Consider the following 17,955-nt stretch of genomic DNA (forward strand, 5'->3'; position numbering starts at 1 on the left):
TTGGTCATCACATCCACCAGAGCTGGAAAACATTGAGAGTTTGCATTTCATGGAATATCAATGTGAGCTCTAAGAAACAAAAGAGCATAGTGGGTGTGGGGAATTTGATTTAGCTATAAATAGTGGCGTAAGAAGAACAACAATTTGCAGTCTGGTTGAAGTCCAGGGAATGAATACACGTAACAGCAAAACTCACAATGTGTGAAGAAGATGGCTGGCTCGGTTGTTGAAATATTGTGCAAAAAATGGAAACACTTTGGTAGAACTCCTGGAAACTCACCATTAACCAACCTCTGCATTTTATAGTGGAGCTTGTCCCTGACCAGTGTTTTCATTGATCAGTCATACAGACAGACAGCCAGTTTGTATGATGTTGCTGCTTTCTGAGTGGGGCCTATCCGTGATAGAAATTCTGACTGGTCACACACTGTTTCTGTCTTTTTCATGAACTTATTTGTGGCCAGCATCACTTGCATGTCACAATACAAGTCATCATTTGCACTACAGATGTCTGCTTCCACATCCTCTGTCACTGGTAACTACAGTATCAATCGGTTCCTCTCTCCTGCTAACATAAATCTATGCCACTGTCACTGTTATTAATATCTATTGTAAACAGGTTTAATTTATTCCTAAATATATTGTTTAATTCAAGGTTTAATAATGTAAGTCTCAATATCAGTAACTGTGTCTTGCCCTGAGGCGATCTTGCCTTCTAACTTCCACTTAGAGAGGGCATGTTAATACCACACACTGTAGATATCTTAAGCTATCTTTGTCATACTGTGCTGGTGATCTTTTTCCCATTCTGTGTAAATAGTGGGGGTAAAGACTATGTCCAGTCATAAAAATTACTGCACCCCTGCTGCAGTTGATGTGATTAACTGGCCAGCTGGTGTGGCCGAGCGATTCTAGGCGCTTCAGTCTGGAACCGCGCGACCGCTACGGTCGCAGGTTTGAATCCTGCCTCGGGCATGGATGTGTATGATGCCCTTAGTTTAGTTAGGTTTAAGTAGTTCTAAGTTCTAGGGGACTGATGGCCTCGGATGTTAAGTCCCATAGTGCTCATAGCCATTTGAACCATTTTTTGTAATAAACTTGTGATTTGTGTGCTGTGAGCACTGTGTGTTCAGTGTTCCTTATGTCCACTGTCCCAGTTATGCAGCAATTTATCTATCCAGTTTCAAAGACTTAACTAATTATGGAATCTGGAACCCGTTGGACTTTGTGTCAGTTATCTTGCAGTATACAATGTGTTGCAGTGAGGTATTCTGTTGTGATGACAGCTGGCCATATTCCCAGAATAATGAGGAGAGCCTCTGATGGTGTAGTTCTGAAGACCCTCATCAGCTGCAGAACAACTCCTTGTGCTTGTACCTTAGGGTGGCCATGTAGCATCACTTACATGATACACTCAAAATACCTACTAAACAAAGTTGGAGAACAGACAGACAGGAAGGAGGGGTAGTTTATAGACAAAACACACAACTTTTTTTAAACATCGTAAGAAAGTGGGCTGTAAGAAGTTAAGAAGTCCGAACACGTGGTCATTTCTGTTGACTTTAAAAATGCATGTGGCTCAATTGACTGGCAGAGATAATATAGCATCCTGGGGAGTCTTAGATTGGTAGGAAAGTGAGAGCAATCATTCAAACCAACCCTGACATACACTCTCACAAGTAAAGTTCGTTGGAATAGCCTTGTTCAAAATAAAGACAAGTGTCAAGTAAGGGCATGAACTGCCACTAATCCTTTTTAATATTGTCTTGGAGGATATTATGAGAACATGAAATCAGGTCTAGAAATACAAGAAATCTACTTTGGAAGGAAAGTTAAAAATGTAAAAATTAATTGGTTAGCATTAGCTGATGACCTCATCTTATTACTTCAAAACTGAGATGCTACTCTAAGCACACTGGATAATTTGTATGACCTTGCTGAAGAGATCTGGTCTTAAATTTTCTGAGTAAGGACAGAGTATGTGGGACATTAATCTCAGAGAGATAGATGCATTACAACAAGACTGAGAAATTAAGAAAATAGGGAAGTTCATATATGTGTGGAGATGGTAGAATAGAGCTAGAAAATTAGAGTTAGTAAACAATCTAATTCAGAATACAATATACAAGTACTATCTTAAAATGTCTAAATCGGATATTGCACAATGCATTAGTGAAACAGCAAGACCATGTGGCTCAATGTGTCTAATGTAAAAAAATATATGGTGTGGCAAAAACTTCATGACCAAAAAGCAAGTCACTGTGCACAGTTAAAAAATTTGAGACAAACATTGAAACGTTAATCCTAATATAAAATAATAGATTAAAAATTACCTAGCAGCACATAATATTGCAGTCATTACAGTGCTACCCTAAGGTATTCAACCTCAGCAGAAAGAAATGAATTTTTACATTGCTAAGGAATTTTTTGTCATAGCATATTCATGATTGACTATTTACCATAAGACTTGTCCTTACACTGCAATAAGTTTCAGCTATAAACAGTGTTGAAATCAAATCATCTGAATTACATTTAAAGAAAAGTGCCTGAACAGTCCATAGAGCATCGTAGGATCAACATTGCTCCTCATTTTAATATTAGTCTCCTTCATCCTACCTTTGATTGTATGTACTCTCAGTACAATGGATAAGTGCTGCTGCCAAGAGACTGTGTATCCTTTCAGTCATAAAAATGCTGGAAAGCATACTAAGATGACTATTCACTTATTATGATGGGCAGCAAGAGAGTGCTGATGCTCTAAGAAGTGAGAACTATTTGCCATGGTATATTAGTGAGTGTGTGTTTATAGACTTTGAAATTTGCTCTTGTACTGTGACAAATTTAATCGAAGTCACTCAACTCGAGGGTAAGCAATTGAATTAGATACCTGCTCTTGTAGTCCATTGGAAGACAGAAAATGACAGATTCCCAAAGCAATCTCAAAGAAAATGACATGGGAGTAGATGCAGATGTATCTACTCCCATGTCATTTTCTTTGAGATTGTTGAACTCTGTCATTTTCTCTCTTCAAACGGATTGCAAGAACAGGTATCTAGTGAACTGCTTACCCTAGAGTTGAGTGTTGCAGTACGATGACACAGTTCAGTGTCTAAAAACACACACTCACTAATATGCCATGGCAAGTAGTTCTCATTTCTTAGAGCATCAGCCCTCTCTTGCTGCCCGTCATAATTACTGAACAGTCATCTTAGTGTACTTTCTAGCATTTTTGTGATTGAATGTATACACAGTCTCTTGGAAGCTCATGTTAATAAATTGTCGAAGTGTCTGTAGCAAGATACCCGAGTTAATCTCCGAAATAAACAGTAGCAATGCCAATATTGTATTAGGTACCGAAAGGTGGTTGAAACCAGACATAAAAAGTAGTGAAATTTTGGACTCTGACTGGACAATGTTTAGGAAGGATAGGACTGATGCTATGGAAGGTGGTGCGTTCATTGCAGTTAAAAGCTGTTTGAACGCAGTTGAGATCAGTACTGCGTCGGACTGTGAAATAGTCTGGGCTGTCAGTCAGACAAGGATTGACCATTGTATTAGGATGTTTTTATAGGCCACCAGCATCCACAACAAACATCACAGTACGTTTCAGGGAAAGTCTTGAGTACGTAGGTAGTAAATATCCAAATTATCCATTAGTTATCGGTAGAGACTTTAATCTAGCATCCATTGACTGGGAAAATAACACGTTTATCACAGGGGGCAGAAGCAAAGATTTGTGTGAAGTTATTCTAGGAGCACTCTCAACACACAAGCTTGAGCATTAGGTTAGAAAACCAACTTGAGATGGGAACATATTAGATATCTTGGCGATAAACAGCCGTGATCTTTTTGAGGAAGTTAATCTAGAAGAAGGTATTAGTGACCATAATGTCATTGTGGCGTCTATGTCAGTGGAAGTTGGAGGGGGAAAAAAAAACAGTGTAGAGTTTTCTTGTTTTGGAAAGCAAATAAAAGTGTAAAAGTGCCATTAATGAATATCTTCATAGTCAGCTCCAAGCATTCACAGCACATTCTTCTATCCAGAGCTCTCCAGCATGGCCTATATATGCTTTATGTAATGTGGTGTCTACTTGCTCACTGTCTTTTTGAATATGGTCAAGCTAATGGGTCACAACGTTGGTACACATTTAAGCAAAGTATACAGAAGTGTCCTAAATGTTCACCTTAAAGACCATAAAAAAATAGAACTTACAACCCTGATTCTGAACAACAGACTGTACAGGATGGCCTGAGTAGAATGTGACTGCATGGAAGAAGTGGATTGTCAGGGCGAATGAAAGTCATAAAATCAAGAAAATGTCAGGTTATTATTACAAATATGGGTTACGAAAGACCCTCCATGAAGAATCTCTCATATGCCAGTTGCATGTGCAACAGGGTGGATAGCCAGGAGTTAAAAAGAACAGTGATATTTCAGGGTGACTGCAGAATAATAGAAAGAGATTGAGGCAGGGAAGACACCAGTTACAAGAGAGTACATCTGCCCTGGAGGAGAGCTGCAGTACAAGAGGCACAAAGACAGAGACAAGAGATCTAGAAAGAGAGAGAGCGAGACTCAGAAGTGTCTTTTGGCAGGCAGAGACAGGAGGCAGTCACATGGGTTCTTTCCCACACACTCTGATTGGTTTATTCAAAGTGTGCTGGACTGTGCACCATCTTGGACTTCAATCTCTCAATTCAGCCAGCATATAGCAGCACATTTATCTGGCTTGAATGACTGGGTACCGAATGCAAAATCTGAGCCTGATAGAACTGCAGTAAAATGATTAATTCCTTGTGCTCATGGTGTGACAAACAACTGGGGTTATACCTACAGTTACTGGATTGTACAGTATATTGACTTAGACTTTTTATCTCAAGATTTAATGTAACTATTTTGCAATTATATGTCATAGTTCATCAAAATTAACAATTTAATTACACTGATTTTTCATGTAGCAGTTTAATCAGTACAAAAAACTTGACACATGAAGCTGCTAGTGAAGTGATTGATAGTGGTAATGGGTTTAGGTTAATTAATGAGACCAGAATAACTCTTTGCTTTTAGGATCCAGCTGAAACTGCCCAATCTTCTTCACCTGCAAAACCATAATATTTTCATAGTGTACTGCAAAACTTAATAATTTTATAGTTTTATGGGATGAATGTATTCATTACTAGATCTGTACTGCTACAACTTTTTTATCTTTGTTTTTTGTACGATGGTGGTTTGAAAAGTTCTCACAACAGAATAGAAAAAAAGTACTTACATCACTGAAACTTTTTTTTATTTTTCAGTGTAGTCTCCTTGTAGATTAATGCACTTGCTCCAACAATGTTCCAGTGCCTTGATCCCATCTTGAAAATGAGTTTCCTCCATGCCTGCAAAATAGTTGTTAACTCCAGCTGTCAGTTCTTCGTTTGAAGTGAATCTTCATCCACCAAGAAAAATATTCAGTTTTGGGAAGAGATAGAAGTCTGATGGAGCCATATCAGGTGAACAAGGCGGGTGTGGCAATAGTTCATACCTTAGTTCATGTAATTTTGTCATGGCGACGGCACATGTGCGAGCCCACATTGTCTTGATGGAAGATGACTTTCTTCCTTGCAAAACCTGGCCTTTTTTCATGTATCTTTTGTTGCAGTTTGTCCAGGAGTTTAGCATAGTATTCTCCAGTAATTTTTTGCGCAGTGGGGAGATAATCTACAAACAGAATCCCCATCACATCCCAGAACACTGATGCCATGACCTTTCCTGCTGAAGGAATGGTCTTTGCTTTCTTTGGTGGCGGAGAATCAGCATGTGTCCACTGCTTTCATTGTTGTTTTGTCTCTGGGGTTTAGTAGTGCACCCATGCTCCATATGCCATTACAAAACAGCACAAAAAATCTTGTACATTTCTCCTAAAACTGGCCAAACATTGTTCTGATATGTCCATTCTCATACTCTGCAACTCTTGATACAGTATCAAGAGTTGCAGCACCCATCTTGTAGATAATTTTTTCATTTATAATTCTTCAGTTTAAATATAATAATAATATAATAATAAATAAAATAATATATAATATACATATAATAAAAGAAATTCAAAACATCAGAACCCGCAAAGGTGTCTTTGAATCAGATCATCATCTTCTCCAAATAAAAACAAAATTCCAAACCAACAGAATGCTAAAAAGGCCACCCAAAAGTACCAAACCAGATCCGGAATATCTGCAACTCAACAAAGAGAAAAATCATCATGCAAATTAATCAGGAAAAATCAACAGACTGGAAGAAACTAACAGAGAAAATTCAGGAAGCCCTCAAATTAGGACAACCCCCTCGCAACAGGAAACATCGCTGGTGGAATGCAACCTGTGATGAGGCAGTCGACAACCGAATAACTGCACGGAAAAAATTTAGCAGTCATAAAACTGAAGAAAACTGGGAGAACTTTCTTAAAACTCAAAAACAGACCTCAAAAATAATTAGAAAAGAAAAACGGGGATATGACAACAACAGACTCTCTGAAATCCAGCAGGATTTCATCAAAAATAATACAAGAAATTTTTGTAAGACTTTCAGAGAAAACTTACAGGGATACCAAGCGCCTAGCCTGTGCTTCAGGAAACCCGATGGCTCTTTGGAAACCAACACGAAAAATAACTGCAAAATCTTAGCCCAATATTTCAGTTCCCTCCTCAACTGCGAACCACCCCAAGAAAAACTTGTCTTCTCTTCTCCAGTATTCACACACCCAGACTCACATGCCCCGGATCTTGAAGAAATTATGGAGATAGTCAAGCAGTTGAAAAATAACAAAGCACCAGGAGAAGATGGGATCATTGCTGAGTTCTGGAAACTAAACGATCCTATACTTATGCAGAAATTGCACCATATAATGTCAGACATATGGATAAAGGAGCAGATACCAGAGGACTGGAAATGCGCTCTAATTCACCCGCTACACAAAAAGGGCGACAAGACAGACATGAACAATTACAGAGGAATTTCCCTGCTCCCAGTCGCTTACAAAATCCTTTCCAAAGCGCTTTTAAACAGGATAGAATCCCAAGCAGATACACTAATTGGTGAATACCAGGCCGGATTCAGAAAAGGACGCTCATGTGCGGAACAGATCTGGTGCTTAAAGACAATATTACAAATGAGGAAATGCAGAAACACAGTAGTTACATTCATCAACTTCAGAAAAGCATATGATTCAGTGGACCGTGGAACCCTGTTTAAAATCATGGAAGAATTTGGGATCGACCGAAAGACACGAAAAATCACAGAATAGACACTTACAGGAACAACGGCCAAAGTGAAATTCACGGGCGAAGTATCAGAACCCTTCGAAATCAAATCTGGAGTCCGACAGGGGGACGGACTATCCCCAATCCTTTTCAATATTGTTCTAGAAAAGATAATCAGGGAATGGGAACCTCACGTAAAGGGTATCCAAATTGGTATCAAGAAAGAGAACCGAATTAAAGTCAAGTGCCTTGCTTTCGCTGACGATATTGCAATCATCACCAATAACAGAACAGAACCGATTCACGCAGCGGAAGAACTACATGAAATTTCACAAAAAACCAGTCTACAGGTATCTTATGAAAAAACCCAATATATGGAAAGGCAGCCAGAAAATAAATCCCCTTTAATAACAAAATATGGTAAAATTGCACAAGTCTGCCATTTTAAATACCTCGGTGAAACTACACAGTCCTCAGGATTAAACCGAATTGCCAATGAACAAAGAATCACCAAGCTCCAGAAGGCCTACAAGCTAACATGGATGCATTACAACAAGAAGTGCATTTCGACAGACGCAAAATTAAGGCACTATACAACAGTGATTCTTCCAGAAGCAATCTATGCAGCTGAAACAATGGTGATTGATGGTCATTCAAAAATTAAGGAAATGGAAAAGCAGGAAAGAAAAATTCTCAGGTAGATTTACGGTCCAATCAACAAAAATGGCATTTGGATGAAGAGACCACAAGACGAACTCTATAGAAAGATCAACATAGTAACAAATCAACATAGTAAGATCAACATAGTAACAGATGAAATCAGAAAGCGCCGAGCCAAATTTTATACACACACCTACAGGATGGAAGACTCCAGAACAGCAAAGAAATTATTCAATATTATAACAAGGAGTAAATGTGGCACAGAATGGCTGAAAGAAGTCCAGAGGGATCTACAGCAGATCAACATAAAAAATCTCGAAGATCGCACCGAGTGCCGGCATAAAATCACAAGTGTGAAGTTTGGGGAAAGAACATCGCGTCAGCCTGGTAAAAAATGGACAGAGGAACGGAAGAAGGAGCATTCTGAGAGGATGAGGTGGTTTTTGGAAGCAAAGAAGAAAAACATCCGAAGATGAAATTATGAATTCAAGTCCAATCGCTCTCCTAAAGGGGAACAATCATAATAATAATAATATAATATATATTATAAAATATAATAATCTATAATTCTTCAATTAAAATGTGATATACCCTTCCAGATGACATCTGCCAAGTGTGAACAATTTTACGCACTTTTACACAGCGCTCCTCCATGACCATTTTGTGCACTTTTGCAATGAACTCTGGAGTAGTGGCACATCTTGGCCGACCATTGCACGGATCATCATCTAAGTTCTCCCGACCAAATTTAAATTCATTTGTCCACTTGGCAACAGTTGAATATGAAGGAGCAGAGTCCCCCCCCCCAGTGTATTCTGGAAATTGGCATGAATGTCCTATTCTTTCATACCTTTCTTTACAAAGTACTTAATCACTGCTCAAATCTCGATTTTTTTCCATCCTTGCAAATCACTATGTGGGAACAACAACAGAGCCACATCACCAGTTCAGCTCTCTTCCAAGAGCACTGACGTAGCACGCATTTGCAGGGAACAGTCCAATGAATATCCCGTGAACATCTCGTTGCGCTAGCGCTGACCTCTCGAGATGATTCCGAGAACTTTTTAAACAACCCTCGTACAAGCTGCTGCTGTTGCCAGCTTGTATCACTGTACATGTTAGCTTGCAACATATCCATTTGCATCTTCAAATGTTAACCAGAAGTGGTGGCAAAAAAAATCTTGTTATAAAATTTACTGTTTTGTTTTGACTCTTTAGGGGGTGAAATGACTGGTTAGTTCTTCACCAGTCGTAGCATTAAATCATGATTTGTTAAATGCATGCAGCTGGTTAGGCCAAATAAAAATCACAGTTTAAAGATGTACCTAACTTTATTCCATTTTTGACTACACTCCCAACAGTGCCCCAATGGAAAAGACACTGAGCAAGATGGGCCTGGGTCCCTCACCACCTGTGCTGCTTGCGATCCAGTCCCAATTTACAAAATATTCCCCTCCAAACTAACAATAATTTTTTTATGAATTTTACACATTCTGGCATTCTAGATATTCTTAAGTGTTAAATTTAGTTGTTCTCAATGAAACATAATTATGTGTTCTACTCATATGGAAAAATTAACCTTGATATGCAGTGCATGGATACAATCATGCTCATATTTCCACTTGGTGCATGAACACAATGCCCAAAAGCTCAGGCTCACAATGGGGCATGAATACAATGCCCAATAATACATATTTCTGGCAAAAACAATTGAAATGTACAAATATTATCTTTGAGTTACCTTCAGAGTATCTAGGATGTTGTCTGCTACTAATTACTCACGTTATTGTAACATTATAACCTCTGTAAAACAAATTTGTGTTTTCTTCAGTCTCATGTAAGAGTTGGTTTACATTCACACCCCAAACCTCTGCCTGCTTTTGGTGGTAGTATTGTCTTTATTATTATATGTTGTTTCTGTGGAACTGTTTTATTAGATCATTTAACTCATGGAGGCTGCTGTGTCGTAATTGTTTCTGCTTGTAGTAGAATAGTTGAAAATAAGTGAATGTTTAAATGAGCCATTTAGTTCACTCCTATACATTAATAAACCGGTACCTCAGTCCCAATTTCTGCTAAATATTTCCCTGTTCTACATAATCTGTGCAATGTTTATGATTATCATTTAGGGGCTGGACTGGTGACACACTGGGAACAAAAATCACAACAATTAGTTGTGACCGGTGATGCCCGTGTCATCAGGCTGTGGGATGCAGAAAGTGAACTGAAGGTGCAAGACATTCCTACAGGTGCTGATTGCTGTATCACAAGTATTTCAAGCGATGATATGGGTAAGGAACATTTTTTATTTATTTATTTTAATGCTGTAGTTTGCTTAAAAATTCTTTCACTTTATTTCTATAATTTCTTGCACATTAAACGTGAGAAAATCATACATCAACTGTACATTTATGCATGAAATAATAACAAGCCTTAATTATTATACTTTAAAAAATTGAAACAATAAATCTACATTCACACACATCATCATTTACAGTTGTGATTTTTGCCCCAGTGGTTTTTATTTTAAGTCTTCAAGTAGTATGGGCATAGAAATGGAAAAGTCCCATTCCAACAGAATAATGCTATAGATTTTTTTTGTCAGAACCTGCAGTGCTGTAGAACGAACTGTTGGAAGATGGAAAAAAATGAACTTCCATTTAGGATGCAAACTTTTATGTGTGACCCAGTAGTTGCTAAACCATCTTCATGAATTCTGTATGACATGGTGAACAATGTGATCTACTATTTTAATTGAAACATGAGAGAGAACCACAGGTTGCAGGATGATTATGGCTCTTATCAGCAGTATATTTTTAAGTTAACAGTATTGAATAAATAACACAAAGAGAGCTGATATGCTAGTATCATTAAGCAAGTACTCTAACCAATGTTCTTGTTTGATTAACTTCTTATGGTTGGGATTCACAGTCATATAATATTTCTTAAAAGACGTCATAGTTGCCGTTGACTGTATAAAATATTTATTATTACGACTGCAATTTCAGCCTTAGGGCCATTTTCAAGTAACATTGCAAAAGTTACCTAAACACAAAAAAATACAAAAGTGAAGCACAGGGTGTATATACATAATTAAGCAAACATTTCATTAAGATAGTAGTGTAATTATAAAAATTGGTGAGAAATGTACATAACTTACATTCTGTCAGAATATAAGACTATCTGACATGAGTACATGTCGTCGTCAAAATGCAGCCTTTTGACTTTGAGAGTCCCACAAGATCCGATGAGTACGACACTTATTAAGTCATAAAATGCTGTTAAATATGTACTGAACTGTCAGTGTTACCATCGTTCTAATAATCTATCACACATACAAGCTCAGGTGCACTGACAACATGTGGAGCTTAGTCTGTTGGTGCGAAAATACATTTACCAAAGATACTGCCTGTGCACGTAGCAAAGATAGTGCACACCAAGGATACAACTTATAAGCTTTATATCATAAAGTCTTTTCATCTGTCAACACCGTACAGCTTTCTAAATAGTGCTATGATTGTAAGGGGCAGTAGGATAGGATGGGAATATTTATTTGTAACATAATAGAGGATAATAATGTCGACAAATGAAAAGAAATGTTCTTGTTGTTGGAGCGCTTCAATGGCGCATCACAGTGTTCTCTAAATTCTCTATTTCTGTCAAGATGCTAAGGTTAGTCAGGAAAATACAGATTCCATTCTGTCTCTTTGTCTCAGTGAATGACATCTTATGTGCACCAGATGGTTTTGGTTGTTGGCTTTATAGGCTGATGTGCCCAAACGTTATGACCAATGCCCACTGCAAGACTGAATGCCACCTGGTGGCATTGCAGCCGCATGACACAGTAAGGAAAGCACACAAATGCAGCAGAGACAAACAGGGAATTATTCTAGCAACAATACAGATCCACTAACATAATTGAATTTGACAAAGGGCAGTTTTTATGGCCCAGTGCCTGGAAGTAGTGAATCTCTTCTCTTGATACTGTCATGAACATGTATGGAAAATGGTCAAAGGGTGATGAAACCACAAGTAGATGGCAAAGTGTTGGACATCCACACTTCAACACAGAATGTGGTAATTGAAAGTTTGCTAACTCTGTAGAGCAGGACAGGTGTCTGATCTGATGGCAGAGTGAAATGGTGGTGCAGGCACAAAAGTTCCAGACAACACCATTCAACACACATTGTCAAACATGGGGCTCCACTGAAGGCGACCCTAGATGTTCCCACATTGGCCAAATGACATCACAAATTACAATTACTTTGGTTATGGGATCATTGAGTTTGGGCCATGAATCAGTAGAAATGTGTCAACTGGTCAGATGAATTGCATTTGTTGGTGCGCAAGGTTGATGGTCGTGTCTGGGTATGCTATCATCCCGGCTAGCAACTATTCAAAACGTGCACAGTGCCAAGGACTTGGGGCAGTATTGTGATATAGGGACATTTACCTGGACTTTCATGGGACCTGTGGCAGTAATTGAAGGCACCTGTACTATGTGATCGTTATTGAAGGTTATCTGCATCACGTAATTCTCAATGTCTTCCTCAGTGACTATAGCACCTTCCATCAGGATAACTTTCCATGTCAAAAGGCCACAATTATGCTACAGTGGTTTGAGGAGCATGATAGCAAATTCACATTGATGCCTTGGCCACCAAACATGCCAGATCTGTACCTGATGAAACACATTTGATATGCTGTCGGGTGCCAGCTTTGTACTCACAAACCACCAGCCCTTAGTTTATGGGAATTGTGTGACCTGTACATAGTCATCTGTTGCCACATATCACCAAAAACTTACCAAGGACTTGTCAAATCCATGCCATGCAGAATTGCTGCATGTTGCATTATGCAGGTGGACATAATATGTTGCCTCATCGGGCCGCGCGGGGTAGCCATGCGATCTGAGGCATCTTGTCACGGTCTGCGCAGCTACTCCCATTGGAGGTTTGAGTCCTCCCTCGGGTGTGGGTGTGTGTGTGTGTGTGTGTGTGTGTGTGTGTGTGTGTGTGTGTGTGTGTGTGTGTGTCATCCTTAGTGTAAGTTAGTTTAAGTAGGGTGTCAGCTTATGGACTGATGACCTCAGCAGTTTGGTCCCATAAGACCTTACCACAAATTTCCAAATTTGTTGCCTCATCAGTATATTTTGCACAGCAAAAGCAGAGAATGGCAATGATCAAAGGTAAGTTATTGGGACTTAAGCAAATCAGATCTCCTCTTGTCCTTGTCTTGCAAATCAGATCTCCTCTTGTCCTTGTTTTTCCCATTTTCATATATCTTCCCCTTACCCCGACTCTTTATGGCTCTCTTGATCTTTCCCATACACTGTACAGCCTATCTCTGCACCTCCCAAACTTATTTCTTTCTCTTCTCCTGCCACTTCATCTCACAACTGCTCTCTGCCACTCCCAACCTGTACTCTCTCACCACTTCTACTCCATGCTCCCTGCCCCCAGTTCCCCACTGCTCGTTCCCTCTGTTCCCACTGTTGCATCCCTCGTGTCACCAGTGTGTGCTGAGGGTGTTAAAACAGTCATGTGTGAAAATAGTTGTCTCAGTGAACAGTATGGATGAATTTAATAGGTGACTGATAAAATTAAATTATTGCTAAGCTACACTGCTTGTGTGAAGATGTGTCTCAGCTGTTGATGAAAAGGATTAAGCTGTTTTAGCTTAATATTTTCTATACTACTGCATGTGGAACACTGGTAAATGTCCTAAAATATCAGCGTATCAATTATAGAACTTTGTTTAGGTAACTGAAGAATGCTTTCCTTTTTGTCAATGTTGTGTTCAGTTGCATATTTAGTTGTAATACATGTATGGAGAAACTGTGTCAGTCTAATTTTCTTAGATTTTTCACAAGTAGTAAGAACATTTCCACTATAGAACCCATAAACAGATATCATTTCTGCATACTCAACAAGTGTAAACATGTTGCAGTAAGATCATTTCTACTACAGAACCCGTAAACAGATACCATTTCATTATATTCAGCATGTTTCATTGTTTCAAATACTTCTCTTATTACAGTCAGCTAGCTAGTAACTACAGTCTTATTCAATTCCAGTCTGTTATGACACACTCTGTAAACAGGATTAAACATTCCATATTTTTCCATGTGTACCTCTGAATTTACAGAGCCCATGTTGTAGTCCTGCAGTTAAATCTGTTACATTTTTCAGAACCAGCACTTATTGCTGCAGGCTGTGGTGATGGTTCTGTGCGTTTATTTGATCGAAGAAAAAGTTCTCAGGAGGCCAGAATCATGACTTGGCGTGAACACGCAACATGGGTGGTTAATGTACAACTTCGCAATCACAACAAAATCGTCAGTGGATGGTATGCTCCTAAATTATTTGCCATAATCTAAGAAATTGTTCTTGATGCTACCACAAGCAATATAAAATCATCCTTTTTATTACAGTGTTTCAGGTGATGTACGATTCTTTGACATAAGGAAAAATTCAGCTGTTGCTGTGCGACAAACAACACATGGAGTAACAGCAATGGCAATTCACAGAGTAGCTGACACGTTTGCCTGGTAAGCATTTCCCTTCATTTACAGCGATATTTGAACTTGAATTCTGACACTGGCAGGAACAAATAGCTAATCCTGTTTTACTTTATTAGAAAACACACACACACACACACACATTCGTATTGTCATATCACTGTTATTATTTCAGACAGATCGAAACTGAAAAACACAAAGAGCCTGGTACTTGTGTAATTGATCAACCACTAGTATATGGAGGTGTGTCTGTCTTGGAGCTGGTAAAATGCACGTCCAAGCCTAGGTACTGACTGCCAATCTAGTAAGGCACTGCTTACTCTTCCAACTATGTATTTCCTTTCCTTAGAAAGAATGATCATTTCATTCTATGTGTGCTTTAGAAATAACAGCCTATTGAACCTTATAGATTTCATCATACTGTTTCACAGCTGATTGTATTAAATTGTGGTAGTTGTGTTTCAAATATCATAATGCATTTTATTACTACAAAAATTTGAACAATATGGCTCTGTTTGATGAACAAATCTGCTCTTGGAGTGTAAAATCCTGGAGCTGGATGAGCACTTCTGTGATGCACTTTTGTTGACTAAATAAATCCATGACAGTATACACAACTGTTCTTTGCATCTTTCCTCTTTTCTACTGGGTAGGAGTCATAGATTGATGAGCAACACTCAAGCATTGTCTGAACTAGGGTTCTGTATTCTACCTCCTTAGTGCACAAATTGCATTTCTTTATAATGAACTCCAGTGTGGGTCCTGCTGTTACTACAAGTAGTTGTATGTGATTGTTCCACCACAAATTAGTTTGGGCACATTGTACTCAATATTATCCAGATGTGACAGTAGACAATTATTGTACATCAATTATGTTATTAAACATAAATAATTTGTTTAGTGTAAGTGTAAATTGCAAGTTCATGATCCAAGCATGAATTCTCAACAGGTGAACAGTAATGATCCACAAACATTTTCTTGGGACAAACATTTGAGGATTTTCCTCATTGAAATTGACATACTGAATTCTATTTCATAGGAAGTCTTCAACCAAACCAAAGTGTTAATCTGAAATTCATAAGCTTGTATTTTTTGTTTGCAAAATGACAAGGTATTGAATGGCTTCTGAAAGTCAAGGAGCATGGTATCAACATGGGCTCTATTGTCTTCTGGATAACATGTCCAAATAGAACAAGCAGAGTTTCTTAGAACCTCTGGTTGCAGAATATCTTTTTATTATTTCAGAGATTTTCAATCCCAAAAAGGTCATAATAAAAGAACACAAAAATTATTCTTTCATTCTACAACATACTGAATTCAGCAGTTTAGGCCAGTAGTTGCATGCATCAGTGTGAAAACTCTTTTTGAGAATGGTAAGGCCTACCACCATTTTTCCTTTCATTTAATACTTTGTTGCTCCTGTGGCTCAGGATAAAATGCACCTACAGAAAGAAAAAGTTGTTTCATATAATCAGTATAGTTTCTCAAGGAGGTATCGTGGCAGTCTTTCTTCTATCAAGTTATATATTGCATTTCCTGTGTGGGCAGGCTTCCAAAACAACACTTACTCTGTCTGATACATATGCTGTGCTGTGAAAGAAACAAAATTTTTCTTTACCCTACAGAAATTGGTGTTGTCAAGCTGTATGTATAACATAGCAGAAAGGTGTGAGAATAAAGCAGTTTTTCTCTCACCATCTATCAGGAACTACTATGGATTGCCAGGAAATGAGCATTTTGGGCACACTCGTGTGATATGCTGAACAGCTTGTCATTCTGACATTGAGTCAGCACATCTTCCTTTATTTGTGCTTATTTTGTTGAACGCAGAACAGATCTTGTAGTGCTGTTCAAAACCTGGTGACCTGGATGAGATGCAGAGCATCTTAAGCTGTTCTGGAATAGCATTGTTCTACCATATTTCTGGTTTTATTCATGCAGAAACGTCATCAAGTACAGGGATCCCCAGGTATTTTTATAAACTCCTTATTGAGAGCAGATTCTCACTGCAAAAATGAGTGAGTTAAATGACTGTGAATAGGCGACCAGAAAGTTGGAATGTTTCAGATTGTTTCTGTGATAATGCACATAAACTGGTTGAGCTGCATGTCGACAAGTTTGGTGTATGGCTTGTTGATCCAGACTGCTGTGCAATATTCTTCCGCAGGGTACACCAACCCAAGAGCAGAAGTTCTTATTGCTGGAGCTGATGCACCCCAAGTCATACCACCACGTTTCTGCAAGATGTTATTTCTTCTCTTCATCTTAGTGACAATTTTCAGCAAATGCTCTTTTAAGCCAAGTGCCCTGTCAAGAGTGGCCCCTAGATAATGTGGCCTATATCTTACACAATATTGTCTGTCTGGATCATACTCTATTTCTTAAAATAGATAACATGTTAAACAAGACAAAACAAAATATAAGCAATGCTTTTGTATTTCTTGACATCTCTCTTGTCTTCTTTCCTGTGCAATGGGGCAGACAGGGGCTTATTTCCAGTCATCCAATATTTATTTTTCAAGCATTCTTTAATAATTCTGTATTAAAGCTTGCTGCTGCCAATTACCTGCCTTTTTCCACATCTCAGCTAATGCACCCCCCCCCCCCCTCCAAGTTTCCTTTTGGCACAATAATTTATTGATCTATTTGTTGCAGTGTTGGTACCTCACAGTTTAGAGGAACTCAGTTGGCAACCAATCCCCTTAAATGAATATTCATTGGTTTGAATCTTGAAAAAATATTTTGTAAAAAATCCTTATTATTCTTCTTTTTTAATTTGGTATGTTTCCTCCATTTTCTTGTTGAACTTCATAATTTTCTAAGAGTCTTTCCTGATAATGTTACTGTTTTCTTTTCTTGTCAATTGCGCCCCCCCCCCCTTTTTTAGAATTCCATTTATTCCTGGGTGTTAATCCATGATGTGTCACTTCATTCACCATCTGTATCTTCTCCTTCTTCATGTTTTTTCTAGTTCCCTTGCCCTCTACTGTAGCTTTTCTGATCTCATTCCATCTCCCATCGTCCTTATGTCTTATTAACAATTTCTTTCATTAGCTGATGAAAGCCAGTTATAGGAATATTTTTTAATTTTTGGATTTAGTATTTTAGTTGACAGTTGTGTTTCATTTTGGCTAAAAAGTGACCCAAACCAATGTTGAGGTATCTTCTTACTCTTACAGGCATTATTTCGGTGAAGTTTTGGTCACTTACTGCCACATGGTCCAACTAATATTGGCCCAAAATTGTAGGGCAAAGACTTTATCTGAAACGTCCCCTTAGAACAATTATACAAGACTGTGCTTAAACTGACACACAATATTTTGTTAGCGCAATGCAATCTGACTTTCAAAATTCCCTACTAAAGAATGGCCCTGACTAACATTAAACTATACCTTTCACAAATCACTTACCTCACAAAAATCTTCGCTGCTCAAGCTACTGCAATACAGCGAGCGCCACTACTGCCAGCTAAATAAAAGATTCAAACTATGGAAGGCACTAACTACTGATAGGGATAGTTAGCAAATGAAAGATAT

The 17,955-nt window shown here is 38.4% G+C and overlaps 1 protein-coding gene across 3 annotated transcripts in view; it reads left to right on the forward strand.

The window, feature by feature from the left end:
• Window positions 1-17,955, forward strand: part of LOC126458470 (regulatory-associated protein of mTOR) — a 336,732-nt gene that overhangs the window by 304,596 nt on the left and 14,181 nt on the right. For 2 of the 3 annotated variants that reach the window (XM_050095547.1, XM_050095548.1), the window contains 3 exons: window positions 10,029-10,190; window positions 14,091-14,247; window positions 14,333-14,449. In XM_050095547.1, coding sequence (XP_049951504.1) covers window positions 10,029-10,190; window positions 14,091-14,247; window positions 14,333-14,449 — 436 coding nt within the window. Of the gene's footprint in view, window positions 1-10,028; window positions 10,191-14,090; window positions 14,248-14,332; window positions 14,450-14,594; window positions 14,724-17,955 lie in introns of those variants that run through there. The other variant, XM_050095549.1, reaches the window with a different exon arrangement.

The sequence above is a fragment of the Schistocerca serialis genome, chromosome 2 (assembly GCF_023864345.2).
Source record: "Schistocerca serialis cubense isolate TAMUIC-IGC-003099 chromosome 2, iqSchSeri2.2, whole genome shotgun sequence".
Lineage (NCBI taxonomy): Eukaryota > Metazoa > Arthropoda > Insecta > Orthoptera > Acrididae > Schistocerca > Schistocerca serialis.